The 13,081-nt window shown below is 31.5% G+C and overlaps 1 protein-coding gene across 2 annotated transcripts in view; it reads left to right on the top strand.

Annotated features, from left to right (window-relative positions):
• The window catches only part of LOC134683753 (uncharacterized), a 48,378-nt gene that overhangs the window by 17,447 nt on the left and 17,850 nt on the right, over positions 1 to 13,081 (top strand). For both annotated transcript variants that reach the window (XM_063543066.1, XM_063543065.1), the window contains exon 2: positions 9,200 to 9,468. In XM_063543066.1, coding sequence (XP_063399136.1) covers positions 9,276 to 9,468 — 193 coding nt within the window. In that variant the 5' untranslated portion in view covers positions 9,200 to 9,275. The remainder of the gene's footprint in view (positions 1 to 9,199; positions 9,469 to 13,081) is intronic.

Raw genomic sequence — 13,081 nt, forward strand, 5'->3', positions numbered from 1 at the left:
CTAGTCATTTTATATGAGATATCAGTCCTCTTTGCTGATTCTAGTTTGTTTTGTAGAACTTTATCTATATCAAGAGAGTATGTTTTGGTTTTAGTCTGATTTTGTACTTGATTGACATGGTTGTTATCCTGTATAGTTTTTGAATCAACAACTATTTTTTCACTGTTATTAGTGACTAAGGCCATTCTGATAAGTAACCTGTTTCAAAGTAGAATAATTTTATTCAGCTAAGTGTGGCGTAACCCACGCTTACTTAGTGTTGTTGGTTTATTTTGTTGTTGTTTTTTTTGTTTTTTTTGCACCAGTTCTGTCGTTTTGCAGTTTAGTGTAGTGAAACCTACGCTCACTGCTCTAAAGTACGAATAGGGAATATAATTCAAGGTTATTCACAGCTTTGCATATAGCTTACAGCAAAAGTATCTATTGACCAAACTCCTGTTGGTAGACTAAAAACTATGTACACACATATATATATATATATATAGCAATAAAATCTTTCAAGTGTGGATACAGATGTTAATAACAGTTTTGAACATGTACCAATATAGTGTGGCGTAACCCACGCTTACTATTATAAATAAAGAAGCAGCATAACTAAATGTTGTATTTATTGGTTGTATCTAAAATATATTATACAGTGTAGTGTGGCGTAACCCACAATGCAGGTACACAGCTTGTTTAATTAGAAGTTTCCCAACAGTCCTTAATTATTTGTTGTTCAATTTTTCTTTACCAAACTTTTGACAGTAGCTGTCGTGGATGTACACCATCAAAGTACAGTTCAAACCTATGCTGCACCCGTCTTGTGACTCTGTGGCGATCACCTTTCCTGTGCTTTTGTATTAATGTAAGATCAGAGCTAAATTTTGGAGAGTAGGAGATATTGCTTGTGTTAACTTCTCTGATTTTTCTGTTAACACTGACTATTTGTTCTTCTAAATCTTTGTCGTGTTGATAGAAACTTTGAATCTGATTTTTACTTATTCCAGCAGCCCAATTCCAATTGACAATTGAATATAAAGGTATTTCCAGTATCGTTACTTTAGACCCTGGGTGTGCTTTGATGCATTGTGAAATTAAATTAGCTTCGGCTATTATATCGTCTACAACTGAATCGTCATGGGTTCTTAATGATATGTATCGCCCGTTTTTTTTAACATAAACATAAATAATACATGGGTAAAATTACAGAGATTTTGTTGCGTATTCAATATTTGAAAAAAATTAAACTCTTTATAATTCAAACTTAAAATTATAGAATATGCTCGTAATGCATTTTCGCAATTTACAATACATTTAATGTTATACATAATTTCACCTACCTAGTGAGGAAAAATTACAAATAAAAATTGCAAATTACAACCAGGTTCAAGGTTCAGTGTTAAGTATTTCATATATGCGCAGGTCCTGAGGCAGAAAATCGAATTATTCATTCACTTATATGATCTTCAAAAATAACGATTGCGGGATGATGGACAGGAAGACTTCAAACGTAAGAGTGTGAACTATAGCTGTCAGTAACTTAAGTACTATTAGCTAGACTAAATTATATATATAATAAGTGTCTTTTTGTTGTTCTGGTAAGGGACGACATCAAAAGTTCAATGAAGGATACAAAACTGAATTCATATAGGTTTTTTACTGACCTCCACACCCCCCCCCCCTTTCTAAACTTAATTTGGTAAAAATTGATTGACCAATAGGGATATATGTAAAATCGATTTTAGATTAACAAAACTTGCAGCAAAGATGATCCCCCCCCCCCCCCCCCAAACTATTTGATTTAAGTTTTTTATCCTACATCGATCTTTTGATGTCATCCCTAAACAAGTGAATCTTTCATTGTTGAAGACCCTTTAGGGAATATAAAGATAAACAGGAATACAAACGCTGACCATTGATTATTTGTATTTTTGTTAAGCATTGACTTTGTGTGCGATTACTGGTCTCGTGTACGTTTACTCCATATTCCTTTATTTTCTATAAAAGCGTCTGTCTTGACAGTAAGTTGACACGACTTATGACATTACGCCACGAGTTATCGTTCCTGACGTTATCGAATAACGTTCACACATACAAGCCAATGCAGCAGGTTCTGCAATCACAAAGTGATAGAATAATAAACAAAAATATTTTTGGAAACTATTTAAGAAATAATTCCTTCATGTCATGCTCTATGCTCATTTTAACATGGGTAGGCATTATATTTGTCTATATTTTACACTGAGCGTAAGCGAGGTGTAAAATGTGGTCAAATATAATGCCTATACCCATGTTAAAATGAGCATAGAGCATGACATGAAGGAATTATTTCGATTCTAACATGACAAATGCAATATTTTTATAGGTCAAATCGTACGAAAATACCGTAAGACTGTTTTGCTTTTCCCGTTTCTTCCGAGAGGAGTCTGTTTATTGCATTTCATATTTGAAAAGTTTAAAAACTACGAGCAGGGTAAATATATGTTGTTTGATAAAAATATATAATAAAAGTTTATGTTAGCTGCTTAAAAGTAAATATTATAAAGGATATCGATGGAAATAATTTTAATAAAAAAGTACGTGCGCATGTGTCAAACATCTTTTTGTGCTCATTAGAACACGGCTTTGTTAACAAAGCGTAATAAGGACGTCATATTAGAATTGACATGTTTATGGTAACTTTTTCTAGATGCAGAGTGCAAAGTTTTTATGCAATACGTAGCGGTTAACTTTTTGACATAGGTTGCTTTATCGTGTTCCAGCAATTCTTCTGCTCATTTTTAACCTTTAAAAATGAATTACTATATACTTTTAATTTATATTCTGCTTTTTTTAATATTTAAGCATCTGCACGATTTATCTATATGTTCTTATGCAAAACAGACTGAGTTTTATCACTTTATTTCATTCTTAGTTTATTTTGCAATAGATACTTTTCATGATGCATGCCGTATCCCCATGAATTATTTTTTTTGAAAATAGAAATCTTATATGTATCTATCGAAACTTAGGATGATGTGTAAAAAAACATACGGGAATCCGTACAACTATTAATTCGTGTTAAAATGCTCGTCAAAATCACCGCTCGGGCAAAATGGAAAAAGGAAATTTATTTTGATAAGAATACGTATAGAATAAGGCGAAAAAGTACAATACAAGCAGACTTTGAAACTCAAACAGAAAATAGTTTGTTAGTATGGAAATTCAATGTAAAAAGGGTTAAATTATTTTGCTGAATAACATTATATGTGTTCCAAATGTAAACAGTCTCATAAATCCGTTATAGTTTCGGAAACATTTTAAAAGTAAAGTGCTAGCTAGACCAAGTCTATACACAGGACATACAGTTACATCGGAATCAGGCCTGAGAAGGTTACCGTAGGCTGAAAATACAAAGCAACTTTATTCGGAAAAAAAATAATAAAAAAAATCAGGTCCCGTTAGAGTCTGATTAAAGCCAGTCCCAAGTATCCACTTGCGTCTATAAACGCAAGCTAATAGTTGGGACTGGCTTTAGTCACTAAGTAAGACTGGTTCCGTTACAAAAAAAATCTTGAAATTTACAAGCAAACGACTGACGTATTAGTATTCAAATAGCAGAAAGAGACTGACATAGCTAGATCTTGAAATCTTTTAGATTTTCTATTCGTGTTAATTCCCGCTTGCATGGGAACTCGCTGGTAGTGTAGTTTTTTTGTGTGCGATTTCAGTTGGAAATGATGAACATGTACAAGTTCGGAGACAAAACGACTGAGAGAGCATTAACATAGTTGCCTTTTTATGCCATGAGGGGCATATTGCTCATAATATACCCTCATTGTCCAGTGTCAGTCCAAATTTTTCTCAAACATCTTCCCGGATCGGCTCTATTACAAAACCTACCTAGTATTGTATTCAAGTTAGTGTTCACTTGTTCTCGTCCTGAACATGCATGAAATATTTGCCACTGGACGTTAAGCAACCAACAATCCATCCTACAATTTACACCCGTCACTTGAAACTTTAGTTGTTAAAATTTAAATCATTGCCTCTAATTTTTTCAAAGAAATCGACAAATTCTACGAACGTTAAGACAAAAAGAAATATATACGTTACCGCTTGCTAATTATGGAAATGGGGTTACATGAGACTTTATTTATAAAAAGTACAAGTATTATAACAAAATAATGTTGAATATTCGGGGAGTGAAGCATGGTCTGTTTGATGTGCTTTGATCTTCAGACTCTCGACAGACGAACTACATCTGTGAGAGCTGAGTCTGGAATCTTACATTTTGTGGGGGAAACTTGCTGTGAACATCTGGATGGGAACTAGCTGGGAACAATGCCTTGGATGGTATTTGGCATTGCCGCTGTTAAGGCAAGCCGCCGGCCGTTGTTGGCAATGTAGAGGCAGGCATGGATCGACTGACACCTATAAGTTTCAAAATTCAAACTTTTTAATAAAATAAATAAAAACAAAAATAATACAAAACAGTTACAAACAACAATAAAGTAAAACAAATATTTTCAATTATTTCCCTAACAGAAAACAATAAATATTTTGATAAAACTTTATTTATGATTACTATTAATTTTCTTTATTTTAGTTAAACTTATTTAAAAATAATTTACTTTAAATCTTAATACTTTAAATCATGACTTACCTATAAGTTTCAAAATTCAAACTTTGACGTCTCAAAGCAGAATTCCCACTTATATAGTATTTAATTAATATTTGTAACGTCAGCTATGTCCAATATTTATGTCAAATATCTGTCACAATACAAGTACTAATAAAATAAAATATATATATATGTTACATGTTATTTGTACACTAGTCTGTTGTTAGAATGATGAATAGAGATATGGGATATGCAATTTATAAGATAGCTACTTTTGGACATTTAAATACATCAAAACCAAATACACCAAGCAAATTGTGACTAATGCTAATTGGACGAGTAGCTTTTTAATTCTAATTTGCATGTAGTCAGTTTACTAAACGACGGTTCCCTAAAAAGGAAAGTATAATTATCACAGTAACATTTCAGTCTCCTAGTACATATTTGTTTAAGTCCTAATACTTTTGTTCTTCTGGAGAAAATTCCAACCATAATGAAATAAGGAGGTGCGGTAAAATTGCCAATTAATCAACTTTCTACCAAATACAAAATGACGGAAATGTTAGCTTGCTTACATTGCTACTTCATTTCATATCTCAAAATTACCATTCCATTATATGAACTGCATATTCAAAAATATGTTTTGTCACCAATATCCTAAAAGAGCACGTATCTTCATACTGTTTCACCCGTGTCCGTTCTAACGTCAATCGCGCACTTGGTGTATACATATAGGGTTTATACGGCTTATTATTAAGGAATGAATGCTGTCTTTTTGCTTCAGGTTTAAATTATGTACCTGGTGTTACTAAAGTGTACTCATATTAAAGGTGCGCATATCGTCTTGGTTTCCTTTATTTTTTGTTCATGACAGGTTGCTGGATTAGAAGTTTTGATAAAATATAAAAGGCACGCATACTCCTACATGTGGAATTTCAAACTGGACCTTTTACATTTCGCATTTGCAGTTTGGTTTACTTAAAGAATGCATGTATGATCTCATGATTTGTTTCGTAAATAATTTTCCACAAATGACACGGTTGAACTTTGTGAAATTTTACATACGATTTGCAATGTTTGTCCGACTTGCTGAGCTTGTATTGTATCGTCCCGAAAATGCATGCACTATTTGCCACTGACCGTAAAACAACCATCAAAAACCGAGCAATTATAAAACTTTTTACTGAATCATATTTTTAAAGTACTCTATTTCTGCATGGATGAAGCAACGACACCACCATTGCCTTAAATGATGGAGTAAAAAACTCAGTAATTCAAATGAATCACACGTGAAATTTTTCATGTTATTTTCACGTGAACTTTGCAAAAATATGAAGGTATTTTTAATGATTTCAATTAAATTTTAGAAAAAAGATATTATTTTAATAATGTAATTTTAAAAAATTACGTGCATTTTACGTGTACCAAATTCCGGTGATTTATGCATGAACTATTATCATAAGATTCACGTGGAACCAACCAGTATAAGCAAGTTTAAAGTATTTCAAATGACAATTAACACTAAGACTATAGTCATACAGTAGGACAGTAAATGAACAAAAGACAAGTAAATCAGAAACATGCATGGATCACGCAAAAACTTGCAGGGGCGACACTGAAGTAATGGGAGTTTGCTTCTTGCAAGAAATTCGCCGTGAAAACAATTTGATATGAAGACAAGCCTTTGTTTCAACTTTGTTTTAAAATTTCCAACATAAGGCTCAGACATGGGGTAATCGTAATCAGTAATCGTAATCAGCTGTAATCGATTACATTTTGTCATGTAATCACATGTAATCAGTAATCATTCATTTTCTGATTACAAGTAATCGGAATGTAATCGATTACATTGCAAAAAACAGGTGTAATCATGATTACTTTTAGATTACTTCTAGATTACATTTATATGATTACTTGATGATTACAAATTTTAGAGACATATTTTATTTTTAAAATAAATCATGCTTGCACATTAAACTTAGGTTTACAATGTTTTACATTGTCCAATTGTCATTGATCTTTATTACTGTTTGAAAAAGTTTTGTATAACTATGGTTAAGATTTGAGATTGATTTAAGATTTAAACTATTTCATATATACCGAATATATGTTTATTTATAGCAAGACTTTTTGTAATTCACGGTGAATGACAGCACAATAATCCCTTTACAGAATCGGAACCACAATTCACAATTACCGTAATGTGCTGCTTGTCCGCAATTAACGCCCGTTTCGCGTCAGTGACCGATATTAGAATTTGACACAGTTTTAAAAGTTTATTGAGCTGTTCCTTTATTAACAATGTTGTGCAAGACTTAACTGTTTATTAAATTCAACAAATGTTAACATTATGTTCATTCATTTTATTATTTAACACAACATTGTTTTTATTACAAGCTATTTCATATATCAATATACAGCTAGGGAATAGTTGTTGTTGACCGAAAATATAAGATACATCGATTTAAACTATGTGAAAAATCAATAATTTTTGTAAGATACTTTAATTTCCGTGTCTATATTTAATTAACGAGTACACTATAGTAAGACAGAAAAAGGGAAACGGAAATATACAGGAATACCTAAAGTTTGTAAGTCATTGCAATGGACCATACGTTACTTACATTCACAAGTTTTCATAGCACTCAGCAAGTTTTGAAACGAATATGTGAGATAAAGATCTACTGCATTCGGGCAAATTAAAAATATGTTAAACATCTAACTATTTTATTTTTAACAGATTCACAAGTTTTGCATTTTTGAAACCGTGCACCAATATTTTATTGTTTTTATTTAAATTCCTTATATATGTTTACGTATATTGATCATTCATTTGTTTAAATTGTGAAGTATATTACTTTAATACGAATACACGCATTTATGTATATAAGTCGATAAAGTTTGAAACAAATAAACGAAAGATACATCGATGATGTTTTGCTTGATTACCGTATCACCATGGTGATACGGTCTGATTAGTCAGAGGCTAAACGTCAGGTTCGGGTAAATCTGTTTACGGTATTTCTGTAATTTCATTGGTTATAAATACTATCTAATGGCTGCTTCGTGGCTGTTTCCGGAATGATTCTGCGGGAAATGAAGGTCATTATAACGTCTGATTGGCTATTAATGAGTGGCATGCATAATATGTTCCACGCGTCCGTAAGTGGGGTCGGATTAAAATTTAATTTATCATTAAGCTATTTGTTACTCTGATTCTCTGTTTTGATCTGAAAAGGCCGAGTGAAGAATGTTAAATGTGACAAAAAAAGTTAAAAAAGATAAAAAAAATCAATGCATAATATATACTGGATATCAATAATATATGTTCAATAGAGGGCAACACATTTCCGTGCATACATGGACAATAATTATCAATGAATCTCGTAAAAAGTATAAGCTATTATTCACCAATAGAAAATCTAGTTCAAATCTCAAATGTTCTTAAATAGAAGGTTAATTCAATTTATCTTCGTTGTGCAGGATACTTGAAAAATATTAAAGCTGACAATAGACTGACGTGCAAAGAAATTTGTGAAATTATTATACCTCAGTTATCATTTTCTATATGAAGTACACAATAGAATTGAACTATTGGACTGGTCGATGAAATTATTTGACCACAAGCGTCCATTTATTTCGCGGAATTTCAAATGCAGCGCAGCTACATAATTGAAGGATGTTGAGAATATTGCGGTAGTTGCGACGTCATGATTTCATAATGTATATATAGTTGACATCATTTCAATAGTAAGTTTATGGTTCCCTCAGATACAATGATAACCCTCGGCTACGCCTCAGGGAAAAGGTTGAACCCCGGGGAACAATAAACTTAATAGTCCACTCATACCCAGTCAATAAATATAACCTATAAGATACCACCATAATGTATGCCATAACATGATAAAAATGATTTGGTTTTGTAACAATTAACAATTTTAAATCTCACGTCAAACAAGCATCGGTAATCTGTAAACTACATCAAAGGTACAACAGTCTAGATAATGAAGACTATGGCAAGCCATAAAAGTATAGCTGGAAGTGTATCACAACATTTCTTCGATATATTATAGAAATTATAGTGTTAGGATTTCATGAACTTATTTACTTGAGGATTTTTTTTTCTAAAACAACTATACGACCCGGATATAAGGAACATTTTGTGAGCTTATATATCATTGTTGTGCCTTTTTTGTTTTTGTATAATACCAGAGGAAAGCCAGACGGATGTTTGTCTTTCTAAATCTTCGGTTTCGTGAATAATTCAAGGGTATTATGTATATATATAGGAATACACTCATTTGCTATCAAATAAAATTTATTAGCTAGACATTACAAACAGTGATTTGTATAATTAATGAATATTGTCTATTTCTTTGCCTGAATAGATATTCTGGAGAAACATTGTATTCATATTGCCTGAGTTGATCCTCTTTCGAGGTTATAGTAATGACATTGTCACATTGATAAATGTATGTTTCATTTTGAGTTACATACTATTTGGATACTGATTTACAAGTTTGCCATAATTGATTGTTTTGGTTTTGTTGAAAAAAAAGAATCTTTTGTTCTGATATTTGTTTTCGAATAATTAATGTGGTTTTTTTTTTGTAGACGTGGCTGCAACATTTGGTGGCACATTGAATTTAGCTTGTAGTTTAACATCAGATGTAACGAATGGTGTATTTGGATGGCATCAAAAAACAGTGCGGATAAATGGTGGGCTACTATTTCAAACAAAAACAAATATGGAGGCTACCGAGGAACAAATCTAACCATTAAAAACATTGATACAAATGATGCCGGGGTTTATCGTTGTTTTTCATATGACGAGATAAAAAGGCTCGCAAAATATGGTTCCAATATAACAGTGGTGGTACCAGGTATATAAAGTATAATTTATAATAACAGCACCGAAACACTTTTTCATAAAACAAGAAAACCAAATATATGTTACCCTTTATATAAAAAAAATACATTACCGTACTTCATGTAGCAATTTTACCTGACCATATCGGAAAATAGGTATTTAGTCGGATCTTAACACGTACTTGTGATTTGTTTAGACCGGTTTTCGATAAAATAGACGAAGAAATGTCAAAATGTTTAGGACTTAATTAAATCCGTATTTCGGTAAGATTGTGAAAGCATACGATTTTTATTGCGTCTTACACTTTGAGAAGCGAATAATCTGTAACTACTTTATTAAAATATTCTGTAAAAACGTTAATTTTGAGCTATGAAAGTCAAGTGGCTCGAGAATTTTTCTGAGGAAGTTTTAAAAAAGTGCAAAAAATATTTTTACAGTGGGTTAGCTTTCATTAGTCTTCACTATCTATAGATTAACAACTTTTGGTTATATTTATAATTCAGAATCATCATTGAAGGTGGAGTACGATTGCGCAGTTAATTAATTATATGGATGTGCCATTTGTATGATGAGTGACATTCCGTGGTATTATGTGCCAATTCGAAAAAGTTATACGAGAATTGTGTCCCCTTAACAGGTTCATTTTTTTTATAATTATGTTTAGGTTTCTGATATAATTTTGAATAATTACAAAATGAATCAATGCAATATATTTGAGTTTTTGTTATTGATGTATCAAAACAATTGATGTACGAATATAATTTCATAAATTTGAAACGTTTAAAATGTTTACATACCAATATAAAGAACTTTTTTTATCATTTTTGAAATAGACTATGAATGAAAATTGTTTTAAATTACTTCCCTTCATGATATATTGATTGGGAAATGAGCCAGAGTTGTCTACTTGTGATCACAGAGAGGGGCTAGCAAGCAAATTTTAATTGTAGCTAATTCATTGTTAAAACAATGTTCCACTATAAACGAATGTTATTTTATACATATATAAGGACTTAGTTAGCTAAATCTACAAATGTTAACTGAAATTATGAATTTTCATTGCAATAGATTAATATGCTACTTCATGGTTTTCTTTTTGTTCTATTTATCATATTTCCAATCTGAAGTAAAAAAAAAATATTAGTAAATGATAGGCAAAATGTGAAATGTGTCATTCACACAGTTATTTTGAAGTGCATTTCTTTAGAAAAGTAACTTCTTTATTTAAATTCAATGAAAAACGGACGGCGGTCAACGACGACGACTTATACTGACATCAAGTATTGAATATATATAGATTATTACATGTCATTTTCCATATGTCCCTGGTATCAGCCCTAGACTCCCATATCAAGCTAGAGGACTTTAGCCCGAGGGCTTGATATGGGTCGTGGGCTGATACCATGGACCATATGGAAAATGACATGTAATAATCTATTTATCACATATTTACAAGCAGGAGAAAACAAATAGCTTACAACAAATTATGTTTGATATTTCATCAAAAATCAAAAAGATATTTAACGCCAAAAATAAATAAATGTATCACTGTCAGTTAAAATAAAGTTCGTATCACAGTAGGTTAACATCGTTTTGTGAAAAGTTTCGGAAACAATAGAAATATTAATTCTAAGAATTTCAAATATAAAACGACTTTAAAGTGTTACATTACAAATGTTAAAAAATGCTTAGGAAGAATCCTATAATATATAAAAACAAGAAGATGTGGTATGATTGCCAATGAGACAACTATCCACAAAAGACAAAAAATTACACAAACATTAACAATAAGAAGTCACCGTACGGCCTTCAAATACAAAATAGGTGATAAATATATATATTAAATAAACTACTATTCTCCCGTTCAAGTGACATAAAATAATATATATATATCATTATCACATATTTTGTACTGATATGTACGTTTTTGCATGGCCAATAAAAGCCGGAAGTCAAGGTTGGTTATCAGCCCTCGGGGCCGATATCGATATCAGCCCTCGAAATCCATATCAAGCCCCGAGTTTAACTTCCGGTAACCTGTCAATCAAAGGCTACTTGTAAACAAGTTGAACACAATGAAAAGAAATTTAGAAAGTTGAAAATGTGCTGTAGAAGAAAAAAGTAGAAATCAACAATGAAAATCACAAAAGTTCCCGTAAAATTTTGACGTCATGAAGAATTTAGAAAATATATGACGCCACACTGGAATGAGTAGCGATATAGGAATCTTCCTAAGCATTTTTTAACATTTGTATAAATGTAACACTTTAAAGTCGTTAAATATTTGCAATTCTTAGAATTAATATATTTATTGTTTATTATTTAAGAATTGAATGCTTCTTTTTGTAAATTTATTGGGTGGTAAAAGCGTTGACCGAAGTACATTTTGTATGAAGCGCGGAAGCGCTTCATTCTAAAAATGTACGCACGGTCAACGCTTTTACAACCCTATAAAGTTTCAAAAAGAAGTATTCAATACTTATAATTACATTTTTTTAGCTAAAATCATGAAAACACGATTTTTATCCAGTTTTATTTAATTCACCTGTGCACTTTTTTGTGGGACCTCGTGTCATCATGCATGATAAATGTTATTGTCTGATGCAATTGTTTACGGAATAACATGTTAGCCAATCAGAATAACGTATTATAATGAAACTTACATCTAATGTAATTATTTCTGAAACTTTTCTCAAAACGTTGTTAACCTACTGTGATACGAACTTTTTTTTTAACTCACAGTGATAAAAAAAAATTATGTTTTTTCGTTAAATATCTTCTTTATTTTCTATGAAATATCAAACATAATTTGGTTTAAGCTATTTGTTTTCTCCTGCTTGAAAATATGTGATAAATAGATTATTACATGTCATTTTCCATATGGTCCATGGTATCAGCCCACGACCCATATCAAGCCCTCGGGCTAAAGCCCTCTGGCTTGATATGGGAGTCTAGGGCTGATACCAGGGCCATATTGAAAATGCCATGTAATAATCTATAATTATCTAATATGTCTGGAGATTTTACGGCCAAACTTATCTTTTCTAACTCCTCCAAAGTTGGATAAGAAATTTCAGATGACAGAAGGTGAAGACGAAAATTACAAATGTTTTAAAACATAGTATTCAATCAAGCTCCGGATTATCTTTACAATGGTGTTCCACTAAGTGTATATGTTACAGGCATTTTCTAAATTAGGCATTTTGTAAAATGACTAAATTTTCATGCAATTTAGAACATGCCTAACCTTGACAGGCATTATACAAAATGACTAAAAATACGTAGTCATTTTGTAAAATGACTGAAATTTTGTTGCAAAATTCCACAAATTGCCTGTTGAGTTTGAGGCAATTTGTAGAAGGGAGATATCCTTGAAATGCATATGACAAGAGGAGACAAAAAATATCTTGCAAAAAGTAACTAATGGTTTGTTAGAATTAATTGATTCTCCTTAACCCTCATGGGAAGATTTTTATGTCTTATGCTATGTTCTTTTTAGTGAAACTACGTTAATAAGTACGTACTCACTCTGTATTTCAGATTCCAATGGTTAATTTATGATTAGTTTGTATAAGTATAAGGATAGATTGTTTTGTCAAAAAAACAGAATTTGTAATCGGACAGAA

The sequence above is a fragment of the Mytilus trossulus genome, chromosome 9, assembly GCF_036588685.1.
Source record: "Mytilus trossulus isolate FHL-02 chromosome 9, PNRI_Mtr1.1.1.hap1, whole genome shotgun sequence".
Lineage (NCBI taxonomy): Eukaryota > Metazoa > Mollusca > Bivalvia > Mytilida > Mytilidae > Mytilus > Mytilus trossulus.